Source organism: Anneissia japonica, unplaced genomic scaffold, assembly GCF_011630105.1.
Source record: "Anneissia japonica isolate Jap-2015-1 unplaced genomic scaffold, ASM1163010v1 scaffold287835_len3118868_cov185, whole genome shotgun sequence".
Classification (NCBI taxonomy): domain Eukaryota; kingdom Metazoa; phylum Echinodermata; class Crinoidea; order Comatulida; family Comatulidae; genus Anneissia; species Anneissia japonica.
In genome coordinates, this window is record NW_022737223.1 from 1,003,504 (window position 1) to 1,029,252 (window position 25,749).

At 34.0% G+C, this 25,749-nt stretch overlaps 1 protein-coding gene across 4 annotated transcripts; it reads right to left on the minus strand.

Moving 5' to 3' along the window:
• Nucleotides 1–1,080: 1,080 nt before the first annotated feature.
• On the minus strand, nucleotides 1,081–25,611 carry LOC117117207 (dysbindin-like). Of its 4 annotated transcripts, XM_033261437.1 has the most exons (14): nucleotides 25,460–25,573; nucleotides 24,945–25,077; nucleotides 22,759–22,888; nucleotides 21,845–21,946; nucleotides 20,557–20,604; nucleotides 17,620–17,655; nucleotides 9,522–9,575; nucleotides 8,453–8,513; nucleotides 5,614–5,746; nucleotides 4,844–4,976; nucleotides 4,680–4,702; nucleotides 3,931–4,071; nucleotides 2,940–3,368; nucleotides 1,081–1,765 (listed from the first exon to the last, which is right to left on the minus strand). In XM_033261437.1, the coding sequence occupies exons 4-14, from the start codon at nucleotides 21,898–21,900 to the stop codon at nucleotides 1,719–1,721; spliced, it is 1,161 nt and encodes a 386-aa protein (XP_033117328.1). In that variant the 5' UTR covers nucleotides 21,901–21,946; nucleotides 22,759–22,888; nucleotides 24,945–25,077; nucleotides 25,460–25,573; the 3' UTR covers nucleotides 1,081–1,718. The 4 variants fall into 4 exon arrangements, with proteins under 4 accessions (XP_033117328.1, XP_033117329.1, XP_033117327.1 ...); XM_033261438.1 differs by lacking the exon at nucleotides 24,945–25,077 and having other exon boundaries at nucleotides 22,765–22,888; nucleotides 25,460–25,584; XM_033261436.1 differs by lacking the exon at nucleotides 24,945–25,077 and having other exon boundaries at nucleotides 25,460–25,584.
• Nucleotides 25,612–25,749: the final 138 nt, after the last annotated feature.

Sequence of the window (25,749 nt, forward strand, 5' to 3'; positions counted from 1 at the left end):
GGGCAGTACACAAAACCAGACACAAGGCAACAAAGTTAAAAATGTATTCCTTTTGATTGAATTCATTAGATTTTTACCTCCAAAAGCAAGTAGAGTTGTCATTTACTGGGTGGAATGTGCTCTATTATAAAACAGTCAAATTATGAGTGGAGATTTTTTTAATCTAGAGCAGTGTTATGCAACCTTTCTTTGCCAGGGGTGAGCCAGGGGACCACTTGCTACACCAAGAACAAATTTGTGGACCACTCCACTAATATTCTAAGTTATTAATTAATTAAACCTAGGGAGAGCATCAATTACGCCAGTGGTTATGCCACATAGATAAATTATGAAAAACAAGTTCTGCTACTGTCTGCAGCAAGCTTTTTGAGCGGAATATTGTTGAGGCAAAAAATCAAATGATCTGTCATTTGGAAATTGAATATTAACTCAAAAATTGTTGATGGACCACCAATTATCCGTGGACCGTGGGTTGTGTAACACTGGTCTACAGGAAAATACTGGCTTATTCAGCTTTTTTTTACACACAATGTTCCACATATCTCTAGGCCTACACTTTTAGTTTGTAGAACATTCACACACATGTACATCTATCTTCCATCATGCTTTCCATAATCCTCATTTATAACATATTTCAATGAGACTTGCATTTTATTACATATATAATTATTATACAATGGAAGACTTATATTGGAAAACCTATTGTTTTATCATACAGATTACTGAAAGCAAAACTATATAACAATTATTTATTTTAAAACATTTCTAAGTATTATAATATGATACCCAATAATCCAATATTACCAGAACAGAGATTTAAAAAAATTATAGATTTCATTTTAAAAAATTATATGAGAATATGCCTGCTGCTACATGTGGGTAGTATAGCACCTTTATGGTGGATTTTATAATCTGCTAAAAACCATCTTTTACGTTAACTGCCAAGTAGACAATAAACCTGCACTGATTGTAAAGTAAAACATTTTGACACCAAAAAAAAAAAAAAACAAATCAGTGATGAACTCCAGTTGCCCACTTACATATTTGAGATGTGTATAAGAGACAGCTATACCACATTTCCTGCATATTTATTTTGACTTTGCTACAGACTTCACTATATATTTATTTTATATCATATTTTATATTTCTGTTCCATATTTTTATCCATATAATGCTTTATTTTACCTATTTATAATTTTCCATTTCCTGCTTACATGCCATCCCCTCACAGTCAGCATATCGTGGGAACAGCCATTATCTGCTCTGCACCAAGTCTGTACTTGGTGCAGAGATGTTAACCTTATAGGCACTGTATGTAGCACCAATACTCCATTGAACTGATAGACAACAGATCAGCTGCACCACGCTCAGTAGGCCCATCTCAATCAGCCTCTGGGCAGAAGAGCCTCTAGTCACCCTAAGATATCAAGCAAAGCTGGGCTTAGTCACCCCACATAAGTCTCCAGGCAACTCCACCAACAAACATTGGTACAATACGTTTGAGGTTAGGGTAAACATGAGGGTCACAGCTGCACCATGCTCTATGGAATATGATGAAAAAAAAAACCACCATCCTAACCTTTAAACATGTTGACTGATCTGGTCTGACTTATTATTGTGGTATTACAAATATATATTCTGAGAATTTAAAACAAGAGCAAAGCAATTTGGTTTTGTTTTTTCCTAATTGCCACTGCAACTAAACTAAAGTTTTTTTTTTAATTTGTTGATTGGTCAGTTTCACATTCATTTCCATTTCCATCACCTGAAAAATAAGAAAAAGTAAATAATAAATCTATTAGAGGAAAATAATTATATGTGCCAAAAAAGCCAAACCAGTCACTCGTCACAAATCGTGTGTCAGTGATAATAGCCAAAACATGTTGGAAATCTATTTCATTGCTCTAAAGTAACCTTTATATAACCATACATCATGCTAATGTTGTTATTTTCCCCATTTTCAATGTTAAAACAACAATTTGTAAATGGTTTCTGCCCGAGAAATCCCGGAAATCATAAACTTTGAAGGCTGATTTTTCAAATACAGTACTGTTCTAAAAGCTGTATATTTAAACTCCTGTAACTTCATAACAAAATATCGGATTTAAATGATTCTTTTACCATTTTATAGCTCTCAGTTTACTGTTTAACCATATATTACTAATTTATTTTTTGCGAGGAGTGACTGGTTTGGCTGGTCTTATATATGACCTAAATATATAAAACAAATTGGAAGATATGGTATATTTATGTATATGGTGCATCACATGCAGTCTACACATCATAATTTGTAAAGGCAGTTTGGCTATACTGTGCAGTAGTGTTTCCCATATAGGACAGGTTCTTAGCCTTGTGATTGGAATACAAGCTGATCATTCACAGCCGGCCTAATTGCTTAGATACCCCGGCTGGTACTACTGACGTGTTGTGGATTGGTTCATGTGATGTTTCAGCCCTAGGTGCGAGCATTTCATGGTTTGTATTGCTTTTGTGTAATTAATTTAATTACTTAAGCCTCCCTGGTGACACTGTGGTGTAAATGAAATCGCTATAATAAATAGCATATAATTGCTATGCTGTATGTGTAAAATTTATTGTTTCATCACAAACACCATACTAATACAGTAGTAATTATATTTTTTGTATAACCAATTTTAACTTGTGTTTGATGTTGCAGCCATCGTCAGACTTCTTTAATTCTCTACATTTTTGTAGTGATTAAGTCATCATCACATGTGAAATAAAATGACATGTGCCCTCTGCCATATTCATATGAGCAAGATTATATCAGGGCCTTCGCCTACACTTGGTATAAATAGATAACTAAAATAACAGAGCCAACTCAAAAGTAAAATGCTAGAAAATATATGATGATTAAACAAAAAAGAAAAAGATATATAATAAATTTGTATCAATATTATTAAAGTTAAATATGTTACCTTCGTGTTCCACATCCATTCCTTCAGCCTCCTCAATTCTACTATTTTCTTCCTCGGTTTTCTCTTCACTATCACTCAACCTCTTATCGTTCTTTTCTTCAATTATAAGTTCATTCTTTTCATGTGTGACATTCTCTTCATCATGCCCCAAAATAGATTGTTCATCATGTTCTTCTTTTCCCTGATTAGTTTCATCTTTCTCTTTTTGATGTGTTTTTTCATTACTAATTTCTTCATGTTTTGTAGGCTTTGTATCATCTTCCTCTTCATCATTCTCATCACGTTCTTGTATTTTTCCTGAAACCCTTGTCGTCGTGGTAATGTCTGCTCCAAGGAAATCATCTAAAGCCATTCTGTCACTATCATCAACTTGAAGCTCAAAGTCATCTATAGAGCTAGTTGATTTCTTATCTCTGCTGACAACTTTTTCTGAAAATATTCAAAACACCCAGGGGTTAGCGACCTTGTGCTAAATTCAAAATATCAGGGATTAGCAGTCCTTGTGTTTGTATAAGCAGTGGTTGCTCCCGAAATTTGCCGATAAGAAATCTGATATTTCTGACAGGGGGTCTGAACCAAGGGGCAGACTAGAGCTTTGGGTAAGGGCCCCAGAACAAAAAATCTGGTAGGGTTCCGGGGAGAGTTTTTATGGCTTAGTATGGCCAAAATTGTGCTTTTAGGATTTTGGATATTTAAGTAAATTATTATTTTTGGTCTGACAATCTCATCGTCTGATAATAGGGACCAGGCCTATCCCACAGGGATGCAAATTATGGAATCCACTCCTGGGCAGCTACATAAGTTTGAATGACCAGGATAAAACCCAATAAAATCCTCATTGGCATAATGATCTTTATAAGATAATTATGTTATTATCAATAATTAGTAGTATTTTAATCCAAAAACAATATTTAGCATACAGTATAAAGTACAGGTACAGTAATATATGTAAATGTCATAATGCAGCTAAATATTTTTCTAATATACTGACCATTAACCTTGCCATGCTGTTTATAGTGATCCATTTCAGCAGTAAAAACCTCTTCAAAGGCCTGTTGCCTTTCCTTCATCTTTGCTTCCTCAGCTTTTTCAAACTCCTTAAACATCTGCTCATTTTCAGCTTGAAGATGAGCTGGATAACAGATAAAAATTGAAATATAAAAAGCAATGTTATAAAATAATATTAACTACAGGTATATGCAAAAGATAAAGAGGAAAAACATTAAAACAATAGCAGCAATAATATTTTTTTTTTTTAAAGTAGAAGCAATAAATAAATTACCATCAGGCCAAAACTAAAATTGTTTTCCAAGCATGGTGATAATATAAAATCTGGGTGGGCCAGTCAGGATTTTTTTTTCTAGAGGTCTATTCCTATTTCAAGAAAATTGTAAAAATAGGCTCCCAGCAGGAGTGTGTGTCTGCCTTATCCTTAAAAAATGTTTACTTTTATCTGATTGGGGGAATCGGTTAGAGTATCTCATCTCTATGATGCATGTTCGAGCAATTTCGCTCAACTTTCAAACTCTATTCGTTTTCTAATAGGGCACCCCTATATCTCGTGGTAGTACCCATCATGCACCTCTGCCAGATTTACCCACTCTTACAGAGTTAACTGCCAGTAAACAACGTAGTGTCTACAGCACCTCCGAGAGGTCAGCCAATCATAACCTGTGGTTAAGGTATTGATAATGCTTGAAAATTGCCTTTATGGGCTCCTTGCTTCAACAACATGCTTACCTTTTGTTCTAGCATATTCAATACTGAAATTGAAAGAAAAATTTAAAAGTAATTATATATCATATAACAATGACCATCATGCTAATAATACAATCGATGTAACAGCGCCTGCTATTTGTTATTGTTTGTACTCAACATTATTATATTCCTCATGTTATACTTACTCTTTTTGTGTTTTATATTTTTGTAACTCTTTTTGTTTATTAATTTGGTTCATTTTGAATTCTTCTGTTTCAACAAGATCTTCAAAGTTGATTATCATGCACTCTAGTTCCTCAAAGAAAGCTTCTAATCGCCCTACAAAAAAAAAATGGTTGATATTTATATAGAATATATGGCCAACATTTCTTCATGTGATTTACATTATTTCTGTACATAAGTCATTTGGGCAAATACATATGGAAGACATTCTCAACTCCTCAGGGGAGTATTTCATATAATTGCAGACATTAATCAGGGCATTGGCATTTGAAAACCACCAGATACTTACTTATATGCCTGAGTAAAACCAAGACATTTTGGATTATGTATCCTGTCCCAAAGACATGCTGATGTCATTATTTAATAATTATCATATTATATCCATCAAAAAAAAAAATATTACTGCATTTATTATCATCATTATCATCAACATGGACATCATTATCATCACCACATTCAACATCGTCATCTTTGATGTTGTCATCTTCAGCCACTAATCATCATCAACAACATAACCATCTATTCCCATCTTTATCATCATCAAAATTAATAATCAAACACCATCATGGTTTGTAGATGTGTGTGTACAATGAGGGTCCAATATTACTTACTACCCACTTATCCTCTTGGCCCCCTGGGGAGCATGGAGTGTCCAATATGAGTCTCCATCTCACCCGCCTCTGCGCTGCAACCTTTGCCTCCCCCCCAGGAACATTTACACTTGCATACTTACCTACTGTCACTGTCATTTTCTGAATGTCTTGCATCATAGTAGGCAGGTCCTGCAGATGCTTGTGCAGTTGGTGGAGAGATTCTGTCCTCTTCTCATAGCCCTGGAGAACACCATGCAGACGTGCATCCACAGCCTGAGCAAAGTAAAAGGCATACCATCAGATTTGTTTAAAAGTGGAATAAGTGGCTGAGAGGTATTGTTGCTGCTTCTTTTGCTGAAGACTCGGGTTCAAACTGGAGTGTGATCGCTAAGCTCCTCGATTGACCCTCATATTGAGAGTTGTATCTGTATGTTGTAGTTAAGTTAGGTGGCGTTGCACTGTGGCTACCCAACCTGAATATCCGACCAAACAAAGTATTATTATTATTGAAAAGTTCAGTCCCAGACTAGTTAATCAAAAATTAAAATCTTACTTGGCTTTTTAAAGTCTAATACTACGATATAACTGTTTGATCTAACAGTTTTAGTATTTTGAGTGACAGCAAATACATTAAACAAATTAAACTAGTAGTGGTGGTACCAGGATTTGCCAGATAGGATAATGTAGGGATTTGTGAGGCTTAATTAATCAATTATGAGATCTTTATAATCTGTAAAAAAAATACTCTAAGACCTACCTATTATTTTCAATGATCTAAAAATTAACACCTTGGTATTCAAGAAAAGAAAAGATATGTTTCTTCTTGGTGATCCTCTCAATAAGCTTTGGCTGGCTTTTTTAGGCGATCTGCCAGGCATGTGCTTGGCTTGGTGAACCGTTGTGTTTTAGGGATTTTCTTTTTACTTTTACATGTTTGTATGCATTTTATAAATAGACTCTTGCCTATTAAGGATAGTAGCATTATAAACATACATCATAATACACTTATCTATCCCATTTTTGTTTTTTTGTCTCAACAGCACTTATTACTTACATCAGAAGAACATGACAGTGACTTAACCATCATTGGCAGCCATCAGGCACAAAGGCATGATTTATATATTTTAAATTCCTTTATATCCAACGGCATGGTATGTTTGGAACTATGTTGCGCCATTCAGCCACATGGCTACGACGAGCCATTATGCAATAAGATAAATATTCAATGTTGACCTATATGATGCTCTGCAAAATAGGTCTCAATGTGAGGCTAAACCACTGTCCACACTATCACATTAATTTCTAACAAATAAACTGTTGTATGCCCATATATAGTCATGGTGTGATGTCATCATGACCATATTTAGGCATTTCACCTTTTTTTTTAATTAAAGAAATTCTGTGATTCTATAGGATATGAACCCAGGGTCCTGGTATAATCAACCCAACCACAGCTCCCTTTATGTATTGATTGATTTTATTCAGTATCAAAATACAGACAAGATACCAAGGGTGACCCAAAAAAAAAAGGTAAAATGGTTACCGTCTGTTGGGGTCTTGTATATATTTATTGTTATTTTATTCTTCTTAATTGATCACTGTCACTTTCCGACAGTCTTAAAAAGGCATGTGACTCCCTGATATAATCCAAGTAATAAAATCTATAACAATTTGCAATCAATAAAGTCTAGACAGTCCTAAATCATCCATAGAAATATTTAGTATATCAAGACTTCCTGATCATTTTAAACATATAAACATACTGATAACACAATTCTAATTATATTCACTCACAGGCATCAGATGAATTTAACTCAGAGCAGTGGCATATCTAGAAGTCTTGAAATGAGAGTGCTGATGGGGGGGGGGGGCGCAACAGTGAAGTGGTGGCTCCTCAATGATCAGTTGAGGGGGCGCTAATTTGCAAAATAAGGTGATTTTTAATTACTTGACCATAATTTTTGAAAGGGAAACTGGGTGGGAGGTGCAAGTAATTACCCCCCCCCCCCACCCCCCCCCCCGCACCCCCCCTAGATACACCACTGACTCAGAGTGAATGCAATAAAACATAATTTGGTTTTCCTGAATTCAATGTTGATCTTTACGAAGTTGACCTCAGTATATATAGCTAATGCATGGAGATTGGTGGCTCCTAAGTTCACATACCAGTGAGGGCAAATACATTTTGCAAGACTTTTATCAATAATAATTTAATATATGAGGTAAGCGTCATCACAAAATGAGTCTCTTGGTGGCAAACATGAAAAATGAGTTATTGATTTACACAGATCAGATCAAGCTTTATTTTGAGCACTGAATTTTAGTTCATAAATTGAATCAAAACTGAGTATGTTTTATGTTAAAATTCTTTACCTTTAAGTTGAAAGGTAGGAAAATAGCCAATAACTTGCATCGTTATTGCATATGAGAGTGTTTTATATGAGTCGACTTCTCGAGGGGGGGGGGGCATAAAAAGGTGCTTTAGTTTAACGGTCACACAATTTCACACCAGAACATTGGGGAACCCCCTGGTTTGTAGCGGTGCCTCTTCCACTTGACTCACCCTATCATTCGCATTAGGCCAAATAAAAAAAAATATTGTGTTAGCAACACCCGACCAACCCAAAATGTACAAAATTGAGGATCTGCATTTTATTTATTTTTTTTTTTTTCCTGCAACAAAACTGCAACAAAAATTTTTTTTTTTTAATGAGCTAAAAATTCTGGAATAAGACTACCTTTGCTGCACACAGCTGATGGGACAGTGTTAATGAGATTGTTTTGCTTTTAAATATAGATTTTTAAATGGTCTTTGTTTTAGGCATAAACACATTTTTTGGGGGGGGAAAAAAAACTTTTCTTACCAACCTACTAATTTTTTAGATTTTCCGAAAACGTAGCAAACACAAGAATTTTTTTCCCCCTTACCCTCACCATTATTATCATCATCCATATTATCATTACTTTTCAAAAACTTACTGTTGCTCTTGAGGCTGACGTTTCAATGTCATTATGTACCTCCACCCAAGATGACTGGAATCTAGAAGGAATAAAAATGATAAAAATATAGCATGTTACTGTATATAAAAAAACGTTCCAAGTATAATTTAAACAATACATCATTATCTTAATTTATTATCTCAGCACCTTATATTCATAGTTAGGACAGTACATTATAAATTCCTGTTATACCTTTAAAATTACAGGTCTCCTTCCAATTAAAGACCATTTTTGGGGCTTTAGCAGCTTTTGGTCTCTAATAATAAGGATGCAGGGGTCCCAAGTCTCCTGGAACTCGCGGGAGTCTCCAGGAAATCGGGACGGCCTCCCACACTCCCACAAGCAAGCCAGAATATCCCGGAAATTAACCCATATCCTGCAAATTCATAATTCACTGTTTTATCATCAATTATCATATAAAAGTCATTGACGTGTATCACAATGTGCAACAAAATAAAATTAAATGTTATGAAAGCCCATTAACCAGATCAACGGCGGATTCAGGAGGGACCCCCACCCCACTCCAATTTTCTTTTTCAAAATTTAAAAAATGGAGAGAAAAAGATAATCGTATTCAAATTTAAGGCTGAGCGTGCCATTTTAGGCTATCTAGATCCGACGGGAGCAAACTGGGCGCAGTCGAGAGTTTATCAAAATATATCGAAAGTGCTCCAGGGGGGCGAAGCCTCTAAAAAGCTTATTTAAAAATACAGTACATATCATTTTTATTTTGGCGGGGAAAGCTCCCCTCTCACCCCCCACCTTGGAACCCCTGAGGATAAAAGACATTTGTTAATTTGGGACCACAGAAAAGTGGTCTTAATTGGAGGGAGACCATTGTATACCTGTTAAGTTATAGTTTTTATAACTACTTTTTATTTTACTTATTATTATAGTTATTTTTACTTCTGCTAAAATATTACTATAGCTACTGTTACATTACTACATTATAATATACATATCTTAGTCGGAGTAGAAATAATATGTGCTCAACCGAAATATCATATATAAGCACACAGAACATAAAATTATTTTTAAGAGGACTTACTTGTTGAGAAGTTCAGCACCTGCTTCATATCTGCATAGTTTGATTTTGATCGGACTACATAAAAAAAATAAATACAATTCCTTAATTGTATATCATTATTATTACAAAGAAAACTGTATTTTTCTTAATTTGTTTTTTTTCTCACTGAAATTTAATCACCTTTTTATGTTTGTGTTTGTAATATTTTGTCTGTTTCTTTAATGTTCACTGGCGAACCATTTAGATAGTGATTAAGTTTGCTTTTAATAGGTAATCCTCGGTCTTTTGTCTTCTGAATTTTTATCGTATTTTGCTGATTTTTGGAAATAAATAAAATAAATAATAAAATAAGATCACATTGAAAAAATATCTTATGTAAAACTTTTAGTTCATTATTCTCATCATTATTACTATTCATTTTTTTTAAATAATTCAAATAATTACATTAGTTGATTACAGTATATTTATTGTTTGAAGGTTTGCATGGCGAAGTATAATATATAATTAATGCTTGCGGTACACCACGTAGATAGTTCTGAAAAGAACTATTGTTGTTGGTTGAGAATATCTCGACGTTTCGGTTGACTTGCTTCAACCGTCTTCAGGAGAATAATATCTGTATATAATATATATTATTCTCCTGAAGACGGTTGAAGCAAGTCCAAGGTGGGGGGTGAGAGGGGAGCTTTCCCCGCCAAAATAAAAATATATCTGTATATAATATATATTATTCTCCTGAAGACGGTTGAAGCAAGTCAACCGAAACGTCGAGATATTCTCAACCAACAACTATCTACGTGGTGTACCGCAAGCATTAATTATATAGTATATTTATTATTAGGAAACAATATATTATAAATTTCATGATGATCCATTCAAATAATCCTGCTATTAGCATACATTACAGATGGAGACAGATAGAGAATACAGTACATAACATTCACGACGGTGGTAATTAGTATACCGTAGCTGCGATATTATAGAATACTCCCCCAGGGAGCTGTTCCTTAGGCCTTTGGTCCAATTACACATTTAGATGTGAAATGCAGAGGCCTTTGTTCAACATGCGCTTTACAAGACCGACACATTACACTTAGCTAAATTCTCAGCAAAGTGAAGGGTTTTTGCAGCTCTCTATGAATGTATTAAGTCCGTACATAGCAAAAACACATTGCTTTACATGACGAACATTAAAATGTAATAATTATTTATTTATCATGAGATTGGCATACATTATTGACCCTTTGGCTAGACTATTTTAATATCTTCTTTCAAGCACACTAATTTTATTAAAGATTATTGGAGGAGGACGGAAAAAAATAGAAATAAAATTGTGTTTTCTTATTTAGCGAAACGAGTTAGCCAAAATCCTCTAGCCAGAGGAGAAATAAAAACATTTTATTAATAAATGTAAAGCAGTGTATTAGTAATGAAGTTGATATATGATTATTTTTGGAGACTTCATGGGAACAGATCGGTTTTTTTTTTTAACAATTTCCATTTTTCGTGGCAGAGGGTGCATTAACTGGTCAAAAATAAAATTGTATGTTTATTCGAAAACACTATTATCCGCAGTTGGAAGAGGGTTCCTTAAACAAGGTATAAAAAAGTCTTGTTTTAACTACAGTAATCGAAGCAAAGTCAGTAAGGGACACTCTGTACATCACAGATCAAAGAGAAGATTATAATAATGGTGATTATAATCATGCTATTGATGATATTAGGGATCTTTCGATCTGTTCAACGACGTGACGCTAGAACGGAATCACTCAAGCATGACTGTCCTACCGGGTGTCCTACGTTTTCTGCATATGTAGATTTGGCCAAATTGCATCATCCTAATTACACTCTACGTCCTACCACCATCGTGCAATCGAAAGCTCCCAAATAATGATGACAGAAGCAGGACTGATAAACCTATTTACTTATTCCTCTTCAGGCGAGACTTTTCATACCTTGTTTATCAAACCCGCCAAAATTTTATTTTTGGCTGCCACAAAAATTGGAAAGAAAAAAAGGCTTTTGTTTAATTTTTATCAGGCCTGCCGCTGCCTTAAAATCTCCAAAAATAAGTTATGTATATTTCTTCCTAATTATATAAATTTAAAGCATTTAACTATCCCATTACTACACTGTTTACATTCACAAAAAAAATTATTTTCATTTTCTCTTTCATCTTTATGTTTTTGGCAATAGTAATTGCTAAGAAAACAAAAATTGTTTTTCCAGCCCTCCTCTGACGATCTTTTTAAAAAATAAGGTTGCAAAACAAGGCAATAAAAAAATCTTGCCTCATCGCTCCAACATAAATAATGTACTGTACATGTAAAGACAGAATAAGAAAGTTTAATTACTTAAAGTTTAATTACATAATTGTATCTGTCATATGATAAATCAGACAGTGAGGTGACAAATGGACCCCTGGATAATCATTAAAAGATAATGGCACAGTCTTCTTTAAATTACAAGAAGACAGATTATGGGCTTATCAGCTAAAATTCAGATTCAGGATACAATAATGAAAGCTGCATTAAGCAAGTCATCAGTGATTATTCTGTCTAGCTTGAGATAAAAATCAAAGAATGGAAAGAAAAAAAACATCACATCTAAGTTCACAAATGTAATCACCATTTTATGTCTTTAATGTTTTCTATGAATCTTGTTGATAGACTTTCGGAGAAAAATTTGCCTATGACCCTGTAAATTATCTATACAATGCCGCCAGCATGAAACATTTTCTTTTTTGCTATTTTCTATAGCCTAGCAGTAATTATGTAAATGACAAAAGGAAAAATGCCTCAGTGAAAACGTGTCGTGCCTCTGACTGCCAGTCACCCGATTACCGGTACATACATTTTTCCAGTCCAGCTTTTAAATGTATTTTCAAAAAAACATTTTCTTGTTCTAAGCTATTCAAGGCAACTATATGCAGACGCAATCTATTTGATTATAATTATCATTGTCGTCATTCTAAATTTTTAATCATTCATTTATTTATTGTGGAGTTTTTTTTAGGTACAGCTTTTTCCTAATTACAATAATCATGTACATGTTTAAATAATATTCCTCTTTTCTTTACACTGTTACAATTTTAGCATAATAATATAATAACAACGCCAACATATCAATAATAAACATAATATATTAGACTATCATTTATTTATATATGTTTTCCTGCATGTTAATATATGCATGTTTCATACATTATATTTATATTTGTTATACATGTTTTCCTAATAATATATATTATAGAGAGGCTTGACCTGCTTGACTGCCCTCCCCTTTAACTGGCAGCACCTAAATCTCTAGGATACAATCTGACCAACATCAACAAACATTTTCACATGTCATTTTAAATAGCAACTGTTGCATATTTTATGTCAATCAAATGGTAAGGCCTCAATAAACCTGTAAATATCTTTAATACTCTAATTCTATGAAAATAATATCAGCATAAAACTAGGTTAAGCCTCATAGAGATTGCCTTACAGCAGCCTACGTGCAAACAAGCATGTCGTTGCACAGGCCAGACATCAGCTCACCTGAGCTGATCACATGACCGTCTCAGCTACTTGATCTGGCGCATATCATTATCAGCTGTATTGTAGTGACCCTGCAATCATTTCCAGGTCATTCTGTCTAGATACATAAAAGTTAATGTCAGGCAGTTTTCAATAGACTGATTGCATTTTGTTGTGGATCTCCATTTCTACAGCAATTAAAGAAATAGAACATATGTCTTATGGACAAATATCATCAATCCATTTATGTCTACTACAAGATAGAAAATATTTAAATGCATGTAGTAAACCGGCGGTTTTGTAATTACTTCTTGTATTGAAATAGATGAAATAGAAAATATGTCTTGTGGACAATGATATATAAACCGTCAACTATATTTTTCAGTGGTGGATCCAAGAATTTGAAATAGAGTGGGGCCCAGAGAGGGACTTTCCCAGATTGAGGATCTACACCAATAATAAATGATACTATGGCCGGAAATGGCATTCTTTTTGAATATAATTTTCTTTTTTTTCTCTTTATATTTTTGTAATTTCGGTGGGATGGGGAAAAGCTGGCTGGACCACCCCCACCCGCAACCTTTGAATCCGCTACTGCTTTTAATGGTAGGCCAACTGTGGCAGTTTATCCTCCATCCATTTACAGTACATCTACTTTAAGACTGTCTAGACACATACAGTTTAACTGGCAGTTTTCAATTTGTTGCAGATACCTTTTCCTAGAGCAATCATTAACTTTTTGCTTTTTTATTCTTTAATACACATCCAACAGCGACTACAAGTACATTGCCAATTACAAGATGGATAGATGCTGCCAATAACAAAACAAACATACACATAAAATGATTTAACTAAAGTCTTCTTATGAGGCTTTAGAAGTAGAGTGGTTTTTTGTTTGTGAGAAAATATTGTCTAACATGCAAACACCTTAACGATCAAGTTATGTACATTCTCATTCAAAAATAAACTTAAAAGAAATACTTAAATGAATAACGCCCAGAGCTGTTTATTGTTGATAAGGGTATTTGAGGGGTGTTTATTCGAGGGAGACATTTATTCGTGGGAGGTGTTCTTTTTTTTTTGGTATAAAATGGATACTTATTTACTCAAATAAATGCTCCTTAACGTCACTGTAAAATTAATGTGTAACTACTGTACAACACATAATTACCTTAACAATGTGTTATTGTGTGACAATAAAGACTCACTATTCCCAACCAAGGTTAAAAAAAATCTACTGAAATAGAACATTATAAATGTGATGCGGCCTTGACTGGATTTCTCATTAACTTGCATCAGATAGGTGTGATCGTGAGAACATGACTTAATAGAATGTGCTGAAAATTATGTTGCTTCCATTAGACTTTTTAACAGTCGTTTAGGGGGCGTTTATTCAAAGAAACAAATAAACGCCCCAGGGCGCATTTATTTAAGGGAGACGTTTATTCCAAATGAGGCTCCAGACTAGGCTAGTAGGCGGCCTCGGCAGCCTTCTGCCTGGCCGTAGGCTTACTGTACATCTAATTTCATTCCTTCAGTCTTTAAAATAGAATACTCCTATTAAACATTCAGTTTGTCTAGTTTATTAGGGTTCATTGATTCAAGGAATTCCTTAATTTTTCATACTTAGTACTGAATTTGAAGTAACTTTCTTTGGGTTCTAATTAACCTTTGTTTTACGAAAGCAATTTTCAATAACTGTACAATTCAATTTTCAAGTTCAAGTTCAAAGAACATTTACTTCTCAAAAATAATAATAATGCATATATAAAATAATAAATAACCATCCAAGTTTGATGGGCGAAACCCTGGAAGCGGAGCTTGTGTAGGGATGCCCTGAAATGAACACACAGAAAATCCAAAGCCAGAACAGGACAGGACGACAGGGGACAGGACAACAGGAGACAAGGCAGACAACACGAGGATGCTCAGAAATGCAATTTTTTTTTTCTTTTATAATTTTTGGACAAAAACAAAATGTAACAAGTTGGTAATGGAGATCGAGAATGGGTAAAAAGGGGAAAATTATGCATAACTTGATAAGAGATGTTTTTTCAGTCTTGAACAGAAGTTTTTTTTAGAGTAGGAATTATAAATGGAGAGAGGGAGATTGTTCCATAGCTTAGGACCAGTATATTGAATATTGTGCTGGAAAAAGTGGTTCTATGAAAGGGAATATAAAGATGATTTGAAGAGCAGGTAAAATGACTATGATAATCAAAATTAAAATTAAGTAATGATTTAAATTGAAGGGTGGGGGAGAGAAATTTACTCATGAAGAAATAAAAGCGCATTGCTGAAGATGATTGATGTCATGAATTTTTAGAAGACCAAGGGAGGAAAATAAAGGATCGGTGTGGGCTCACGGAGGTGCACCCGACATAATTCGAACGGCTTTCTTCTGAAGGAGTAACAGTTTATTAAGATGGGAAGGGTAAGTATTGGACCAGACCAAGTTGCAATAATTCAGGTAGGGAAGGATCAAAGAACAGTTTTTCCATTGCGGGGAGCCGAAATCTTCACGGTGATGAAAAAATGAGGTATTTTGCACACAAACCTAAAAAAAATCAAACCATACACTATGTAAAAAATTATTGTACCATGGAAAATAGGCAAACTTAAACCATGAATGTAGGCCACATGGGAGAGATCATGATAATCATGTACTGATGCAGAAAGCATATGCTAGATAAATTCAACTAAATAAACATTATTAGACCTTTATTAATATGATCCTAAAGTATTAATTTCACTGAATTAAACATTTTTCAATGTTTTGCAGGTTTTGCCACAAGAGTTTTTGTACAGATGGGTTAGATACTTAGCTCAAATCGTTAATAATAATATATATTACAGTATTATTATTAAGTACTGCTACATTAATAGCCTTTTAAATTCTTTCTGGGCATCTACAGATTTAGTTGATTAAATAAAAAAATTCCTCCCCCACCCTAGGTTCTCCCTCGCACTTTTGTGTTTAAAAAATTGCATGAGTTTAAATTAATTAAAAATCACTTATTCATATCGGAATTGAGCAAGCCATACTTTCTCATCATGCTCCTTCATGTTCATAACTCTAAGCATGAGGACACAAACTGTTAAAAAATATGTCGATATATTACTGTTTTATAATTTATTATGCATTTACAAAAGATGAATTACATTATCAATAAATATTGATCTTAATTTAAAAGATTGATTCTGACTTCCCAACATATATGACAGAATTACATGCATCAGTGATAAATGATTAAATAATAATCTAAACATTTAGATAGCATTCAGTATACAAAGTTATAGCACTTGAGACAGGTGTATAGTAATATGAAAAGAAATTTGCACTGCTCTGTACACATACACAGCCATTTTTTATCACAGGGGAAAGATACAAATCCTGTCTCTTATACACATCTAGATGTGAGCCCTGCCCCGATCTCTAAAAGACCCTCTCTGATCCCCTCTATTCTGAATTCCTAGATCGGCTGCTGGATCAGTATCCACATGTTATATCCCTGGGTGAGAAGAAACAACATGGAAACCATAGAACTCCAATGGAAAGTAAAAATGAAGTCCCCATATCTGTCGGTTTTGGACAACATCAATTACACCAAATGTACCTTTAAAAAATTACACTACAGACTAATTTGAAAACATTAAGACTGGCTCGAGTCCAATTACATTTTCAAATATCCAGCGACAATTTAAATTCTGCTGTATGTGCTATGAATTTTCAAAGAATCTTAAACCATCAGTAGTCAACATTCATCTTCATAGCAGACGACACTTATTGCAAGAGCATAAATAATACTCTTAATAGCAGACAGCATAAAATTATAGCACAACAAGGTCAACACATACAATATAACATAATAGCAGACAGCAGAATAGCATTACATTATAACACAAAACAAGCTGATTGCATATCATTTAGGAGTAGGCAAAAAATACTCCTTTGTGTTGCACAAGCCCAACCATCTCAAAATCAAGTATTTCACCACTAGAAAGACCCACTAGAAATACATTGTTGGGCTTTCATGGGTCTACTTTGAATTTTTTCACACAAAAAAATCTGGTAATCCAAAAAACAAACATGTAACAGAATACAACATTAACACATTAGCAGGCAAACAAATATGTACCATACAAACAGGTACCGAAACAGCCTATATCCAGCAGCCGTTCAGGCACTTAACGCTAGTTAACGGTATTGTACAAGAGGGACATGGCGAAGTCTGTAGGCATATTTTGTGTTGTTTAGTTTAGTGTTTTATGTAATAGTGTTTCAGAGCAAAAACAAATTCTACAGTATGTATAGTTTTTTATGGAAATACAGTTAAACATGCCAAAGTTGACTGTGCCTAAGTCGATAATTTGTAAGTCGATCTTATTTTACATGCCAAATTGTTGTGTTTTCCAATAATTAATTAACAATCTGTAAATTTTATTTTTTTTTTCAATATTTCAATGAATGGCATTTTGCAATTGACTTTTTGCACATGAAAAAATGAATGAATACATGACCACACAACATACAGCACATCACATGTCATAGCATATAGTGGAGAATAGAACATTAGGACTAATGATTTTAAACATACCTGTCTGGAAGACACTCATTAAAATCTGTTGTAACTCTGAAAGAATAATGAGGTAATTATTTATACAAAATCTAAACAAAATATTACTATAAAATCCTTCTTTTATGACAAATACATTCTTTATATCCCAGAACATAAATGTATCTGAACCTAAGGCCCTGGAATTAAAAGAAAGGCACCTTAACCAAAAATCACACACCATAATTACAATTAATAAATAAGCAATAATTTTACTATTATTGTATGTAATAGTGTATTTTTATATAGCGCCCTATCCCTCTAATATCTTGATACTCAGGGCGCTTGATATGTGGACTAGGAACTCGATTAATGACTTTCTTCACCCCTAAGGCTCCCTTCGTGTCTGTGCTACCCAGTAACCAAGTACCAGCAACTCTCGTCGTCCACCACAGGGGTTGTCTGTTCCAGTAGACCGGGTATCCCCCTACTCATGTCGAATATTTGTACGTGATAATAATGATAATGATTATGGATGACAATATTCACAGTTTATCCTTTCACGTTCAGTACCAGCAAGTGTTAAGGAAAGTATACTCATTAATTAGTATAGGTTAATCCATGCAACCTAGCGAACTGTCATGTGAAAATTCCAAAACTCTAAAGGCTGTCAATTAATTATATGGAAATGCTAACATATTATAATAGAAGGAATTTGCACTGAATTTTCCTATCCCCGATCAATCCCTAATTCGATACAGTCCCACCGATTTTTTGCGGCTTAAGTGCCAAAAAGCTCATAGTCAAATATTGCCTTCAGCCATGCAGGCTTCATGCAATTTTTTTTTTCAGGAAAAAATGGTTCCTTCGGCCTCCATTTTCTACAGGGTCCTCAGAACTTGACTATAATTGCATAATTATTATTCGTATTATGGTGAAAATATGTGATATGATATGATATATGTAATGATATCATCATCATATGACTCTTTAAATAAATACAGACGGTTGTAAGTCATGCCAGCAGTTGTGTAATTGTTTGTGAAATACAGTATATACTGACCTCTGACACAGAAACAGCATATCTGAATTTACAAGTGACTTATTAGCTCATATCAATGAAATGCTTTATTTTAAAAGGACTAATGACTTATGATGGAATTTACAGCATAAGCTGTACTAAGCACTCAGGATGCTAATTACTCTTATTATTTATATTTTTTTGTATCTTCACTACTTTAACATTCATACTAATTTTAATTTTAAAATTACCCAGTATTGCTTAAATGTAAAATTAATAAAGTTTAAAAACAAATAATATAGATATAATAAATAAATAAATTCTATTTACAGTCAGAGATGCAATTGCGTAAATATTTTGACATTCAAGAATAGTCTCCATAAAATCGCTGCATTGTCGCTACAGTGTTTTTAGTGCAATCTCCAACATAATCAGGAAGGCTCCCTGATTCCACCGATTATATCACTTAAAGCAGTTGGCGATAGCGTGTAGCGATTGTATGGAAACCAAGCTTTAGTTTAGGCCACTATCATTTCTACTGATGATCTGATTAAGGTCAAATTATTAACGTAAATCATAATGACATCTCTGACTATTTGTGAACGGCTCTGGCAAAGCCCACCATTTGTCGCAATTTCTAATTTCCCACAAGTGCCCAAAACGAAAGAATCAGAATTTTGAACTTTTTCATGTTTTTGCATTTTATAAAATGAAGAACATTTCTGCAAACTATCAATCACTAAATCTAAATGAAAAGTATATTAAAATTATGTGTAAGATACAAATCCTACTAATTTTTAGGAATCTTTGGAAGTTGTTTTCTCAAAACCTACATGTCTGATATCCAATGAATTAAATATTTATAACTTCACTAATACTCAACCAATTTCCATCAAATAAAAACTGTTTTAAAGACGAATTCTTGCAAAATCTAAAAAAAACCACCAAAAACTCAATTCAAAATTTTTCCTGCAAACTGCTGATTTTGCCAGAACCGGTCCCATACACTTGAAATTTATATCCATAGGTTTCATATTTTGTAATCAATGTTGTATGCTGTTTGTAATTGTATAACATCTGGTTTGCCAAGAGTGGAATTGCGACCCGAGACTTACAGCTACCTGGGCCCTGAAAGCAAGGATTTGGAGTACCGCCTAATCGAGCAACAGGACCCAAGTGGAGGTCATAAGCTGTGGCCGTTTATTGTTATCTGATTTAAACAATTACAAAGAGCCATCCAAGTGACTGGCATATTTTTACCCTCCTTTTTTTTTACTCTTGTGGCCTACGCCCCCCTCTCGTTGAACTGAATAGAATTGATGCATTTTTCAAATTTTAGACACTACAAAGCTACACCGATAATATATTTAGATATGCACAACACAAACACAAAAAACCCATTTCATTTTTGTTATGTAATACAACCATTAAAAAACATATAAATCAAACTTAACAAGTTGCATTTTTGGTGGTAATATCCTTTGCATTCTTGCCAAGTATCAAGAGATTAAAAAAAACCTAAACTAAATGCACAGTCACCATAATCATCCTCACCATCGTATGACATTTATATCATATAGTTTATTGATTTAAGTTTTCCATAATATACCGTAATTCTTGATTGTACTTTAAATCTTTTGTAGCATTTTGTGATTTTAATCGTAGAGCGCCCTCAAATACAAATCTAGACGAAAGAGTTACCCCCTTATAAACATTTTTGAAATAGAACAATTTTAATCATCAGTGTTGGATTCAAGTGGGAAGGGGGAGACAGCTGGCCAAGATTCCTGGATCCGTTACTGATTATCAAACCTAAAATTAATGCTTACGATCAACATAATTATAATCATCACACAGTATATGAAAGTGATTCTTGGATAGCTGCTAAAAAGGGGAGCTACTATTAAGCAGTTTGTGCTAATTTATGGTGCTATCATTTGTAAAGAAAATGTAGTTACCGTTTTCCAATACCGACTTCTCTTGCTTTGGTGGTCAGTGACTTGAAACTAAATTAAAAAAATAGAATATATACACACTGTCACATCAATATTAGAGAACAAAAATGAAGCTCTGCCTACACTATCAAATTTTATGTGACAAATAACTCTGATATTCCCACATTTGGTGTAATTTGTCATTTTTTAAAACTCTTTTCATCATTTCTTTCATTATCTTGTACTTTAATTTATATTAATACCAAATTAATATATTTACCAAATCTGGAATTCTTGGGAGACCAGTAAACCAATTGAAAGATTTGTGTAGTATTACATCATTATGCCCATATATGGGCACATGACACAAATTTGTCACAATATACAAATTTGTCACAAAAAATGTGATAGTGTGGACAGGCCTTAAGTTTGACGCAAGACAGTATGAAACCAACCCTGAAGAAAGTGATACAAGCCCTTGTGATTCATGTGAATTACACTGAATGCCTTGTGTCACTTTCATTTGAATTTTGATTCATAATGTCACAAATATAAACAACTATAATAATTTTATATTTATACCCTTTGACTTCTTATTTCACTTATTATACAATGCTGCATTACTTTCATTTTACTACATTAAATGGCCATTAGTGGGACTATTATTGTAAATATTATTGTACTTTAGGACTAATTATTAATTATTATTGCAATATTACTTCTTCTCATTATTGAACCCATTGTTTCAACTACCATTAATAATTTTATGACTATATTATTTTTTATAAGAGCCTTAATTTTCAATTTTGTTATATGGCAAAAATAGTGTATACACAAAACAGCTACAGTATATACCGTATTATTTGAATAAACAGCGGCCTTGAATAAATGCCTCCCCCACCCCTAGAGCCTCATAAATTGGGAATAAGCACCTCTGCTGACTGCCAAGCCTTTTTCCTAGTTCCAACCCATACTTCAAGGCATAAAGGGCACCACCATAATGAAAATCATTTCCATCAACTATAGTGAAACACGAACAATCAGTACTTATTTTCAGATCATTACAGTACTTCCAGGTCCTTCTCTGAAACTCCAGGGTAAGAGTTTGTGTTCTGAGAACCATTACCAGGGAATTAAATTGTTCATGTGCAATTCATGTTTTGTTCATGTGCAATACACATGTGCAATACAATAATTGGACAGATGTGCCTTAGTGAACCCTGTCAGACGTGAACTAACGTCCCTATCAGTGAACACATTAATATCATTTTGCCCAATGTAAAAAATGATTGTAAACACCAGTTGTACATACCTGGCTGATAGATCGTGCTGTACAAGCTGTAGTTTCTCTTTGAATTGTCCAAACATGGTGGATATTTCAAGGTTATTTTCATTCAGCCTTGGTCGCTAAAATCTGAAAAATTGAAATCATGTGATTTTAACTTCTTTTATCATCATACGGTATTATCTCAATTGTTATTTATCTAGTTTTTGTATACATTAAACTTGGTATTTCCCATCAGCATTAATAGGATCACCATAAAGTGCACTGTTTACCTAAGTGCTACGAGGCTGTTAAGGAAGGATAATTAAAATATTAATAGGTTTATATTTTTTCATCTAAAATATTTATTGTGTTACAAATAACGTACATTGAATAGAAGATGATTGGAAAATCCTATTAAGCAAATAGACCATAGCTTCATTGCATTACAACTCTTCCCTCCACTCCCACCAACTAACATTCTTACACTACACATATTCACAAATTTACAATGATAGATACAACAGTGACAAAATATTTTGTAAGTAATATTCACCCGGAAACTTAGAAATACCGGATTAGTGTCTGGCACAACATAGTTTCACTGGTAGTAGTTAAGATGCTGTGTTTTTGTAGTTTTCTTTAATTCATTATGTTTTTAATTTTTTTAAAATTATGAATGAACAATGAAAAACACCAATTGGGTGAATCAAGGGTCTCCATGTTAAAAGAAAGTATATTATTATTATCATTATTCATTTATCATTAATAATTCTCTATCTTAAGTTAAAGAATGCCACCCAAAAATCAATAAAAAAAACTTTTAATATATTTTTAAAAAGAACATCAACTTTTAATCAATAATCACACATTAAAAAAAGTTCTCAGAGACTTATACTACAAAATCATACTTTGCTTCAAGAAATTTAACAATAATAATAATAATATTTATTTGGACTTACACTTACATCAGTGGCAGTGGCACTTTAAACAAAGGTGTATCCGAAACACAACTTAAAAACATTGATTACAAGCACATCAAATTAACAGACCAACTTATACCATCTCAAAACAGCTTCAATTAATCCACTTCTGAATTTTCAAAATTAATACAAAATAATAAGGACACTCCTTCGCTCTTCTCTACCTAAACAATGGAAACATTTAACTCTATGCTAAGAATAGAATTGGTATGATACTCTCATAGTAATTTTTAGTTGAAGCTACAGTAATTTGAAATTTAAAAATGCAACTGCATTTTTATTAAAGTGTATATTACTGTAGCTGTAGATTTTGAGTTGTATTTGAAATACAGCTAACTGCACCTTTAATTGTTCAATTACAGTACTACAAATGTTGCTTACTCCTGAGTTAGTATTTTTTTTTTAAATCAAAATAAAAGTTTAATTTTGAGTGAGTTTATAAGCTTTAAATCATATTGACTGGTTCTTGAGATTTCAAATTAAGATTTTGATTGGTTTACTGTACATTATACAAAACCAATTAATATTTTATTATCATTCGTGAATATATAGTTGTATATTGACTGAAGGATGCGCTATACAAAAGAGCCTTTTCATGGTCGAAATTTTTTCAACCTTGGTGGAAATTGTTTCAACATACAAGTCCTGTCATGTAACATGTCTAAATATGTCATGATGACATCACATCATGACTATGTATGGACATACAGCAGTTTTTTTTTTTTATCAAAGAATGAGTGTGGACAAAGCCCTAGACTAGATGTATGATCAAAGTTTTATCTATTTACCTAGGCCTAGTGTAACAATGGCAATTAAAGCTGCCTTTCTAGGCCAAGTCTAGATCCCACGTATTCAACCTTTTTAAGCTGGGGGCCACTTCCAATCTGGTAAGACCAGCGGCGGGCCGACCAACATAATTGTATACTTCCATTTTTTTCTATGTCCACCCCACCCATTTAAAAAAAAAGGTGAATTCGAAATAGAAGGGGCCAGGGAAGAACTTTCATAGACAGGGGGAAAATCCCACCTCAGCCCCAGCATGGTGGGGCTGAGGCAAGAAAATTTATTATGGCACCTCTCGATGGTCAGAAAAGGTACTCTCAGACCTAAATTTGAATATGATGTTTCTTTTCTTCTCCATTTTATTTTAGAATTTTACTTTTAGATTTTTAGAATTCAAAAAAAAAAAAAAAAACATTTGCATTCCAGTTTCTCCTACCCTGCCACTAGAAATTTGACTACCACAAAAATATCCACTCACCAGTGGTTGAAGTCCAGGTGAGCAAATTTTTAACACAGATACCTCTAGATTCCTGGAAAATGGCACTTTCAGACTAAAAAATAAGTTTTTGAACCAGTGTTTTCAACAGAATAACATGTCCCCGAGCCTTCTAGTGCCACAAATGGTTAGACATCACATTATATCAGCAGCCCACTTAACCCATTATCCTCATTAGTCTCCCCTCCCCACATCAATACCCTACACCACTAGATACTGTGAGATACACTCAGAAAAAGCTTTTTTGGGTTCCTATAGGGGTTCCTAGTTGGTGTTTCTAAAAACAGAAAAGAATTTATAATTTGGATTGATTTATTTTTTGAAAAAGTTGCTCAGGCCGGACTAAAATCTTTGGCGGGCCGGGGGTCTAGATTGAATTTTTTCCTCTTTAGCAGGCTTTTTAGACACATTACTAATGCATCTGCGAGAGTGACTATACTTTGTGTATAGTAATTTTATTCCTCCACTTTCAACCAATCAGATGCCTAGAATCAAAGAGTATAAAGTAAAGGGAATACAGTGTGAAAATATGCCCTCCCATGGAAAATTTCCATCAGACAGATTTAAAGAAACTTTCTCAACACATCTAACTTTGTTTTGCTACTTAGGGTGACACCAATCAACACAGAGTTCAGTGTCAAGACAAATGTCATGTTAATTTTTTAAAAGGGTTACAATAATACAGTTACGTAGTAAAAACATGCAGATTTAATGAAGTCCTGGGTCTATGGGTTATTTTCCGGGTGATTTTTATCCAGTTGCAGGAGTCATCCAAATTTCCGGGAGACTCCCACAAGTAACAGGAAGACCAGTGGTGGTGATAGACGGGGTTGAGGGAGCTATAGCACCCGCATTCAGGAAGCCTATTATTCCCCCACCCCCTTACCATCACTGCTTGGAACCCTGTCTAATAGTCTGCTTGGGCCTGTTGTTTGTTTTGCAGTCCTAGATGTAGACCGTAGCCTTAGGTCCAGGCTAGCTCAGTCAGATTATGTGATCCACATAAACCGCAGGCAGGCCTAAAATACGACCTTTTTTAAGTAAGGTTAAGTTCTGTCTGGTCAAATTTGTTTTGATTTCTCGCATAGAAATAGGCCTACCGTAACCTAGTACAATATCACACGAATAACCTGAAAACCGTATACATGAATGGAAAATCCCACAAACTTAGGCTAGGCAGTACCACAACCGCAGCACCTACACTACTAGTACTACTACTACTAACCTAGGCCTAGGTCCAGCCTGGCCCACCACAGCATTGTATGTAGGGCCTAGGCTAGGCTCAGACCAGGGAAGCACTGAGTGAAAGCAGTAACACAGCACATTTTGTGAGTAAAAACACTGATCAACCTATGATCATATTTACAGAACGCGTTACACAATAATCTAACGGAATCTTACCTAACAAATACTGACTTCAAGTAATTGGAAAACCAGTAATATATTCATAAGGGGATGGGAATTAAAGAACACTAGCCTAGGCCTTGGCCTACACGCCACACAAAATCGGTTCCGCCTCACCGCGCACAGTCTCGTGCCTTCCTCTCAAAGAAGTTCACACGTCGAGGTCAAAGGACAAATAATTGTTACGTTGCAGGTACCCAAGTTTTTATGAACAATGATAATTAATAATGATAATATTATACAGTATTAATATTACAGTAATATCAAAAGCAAAATGAAAATAATAA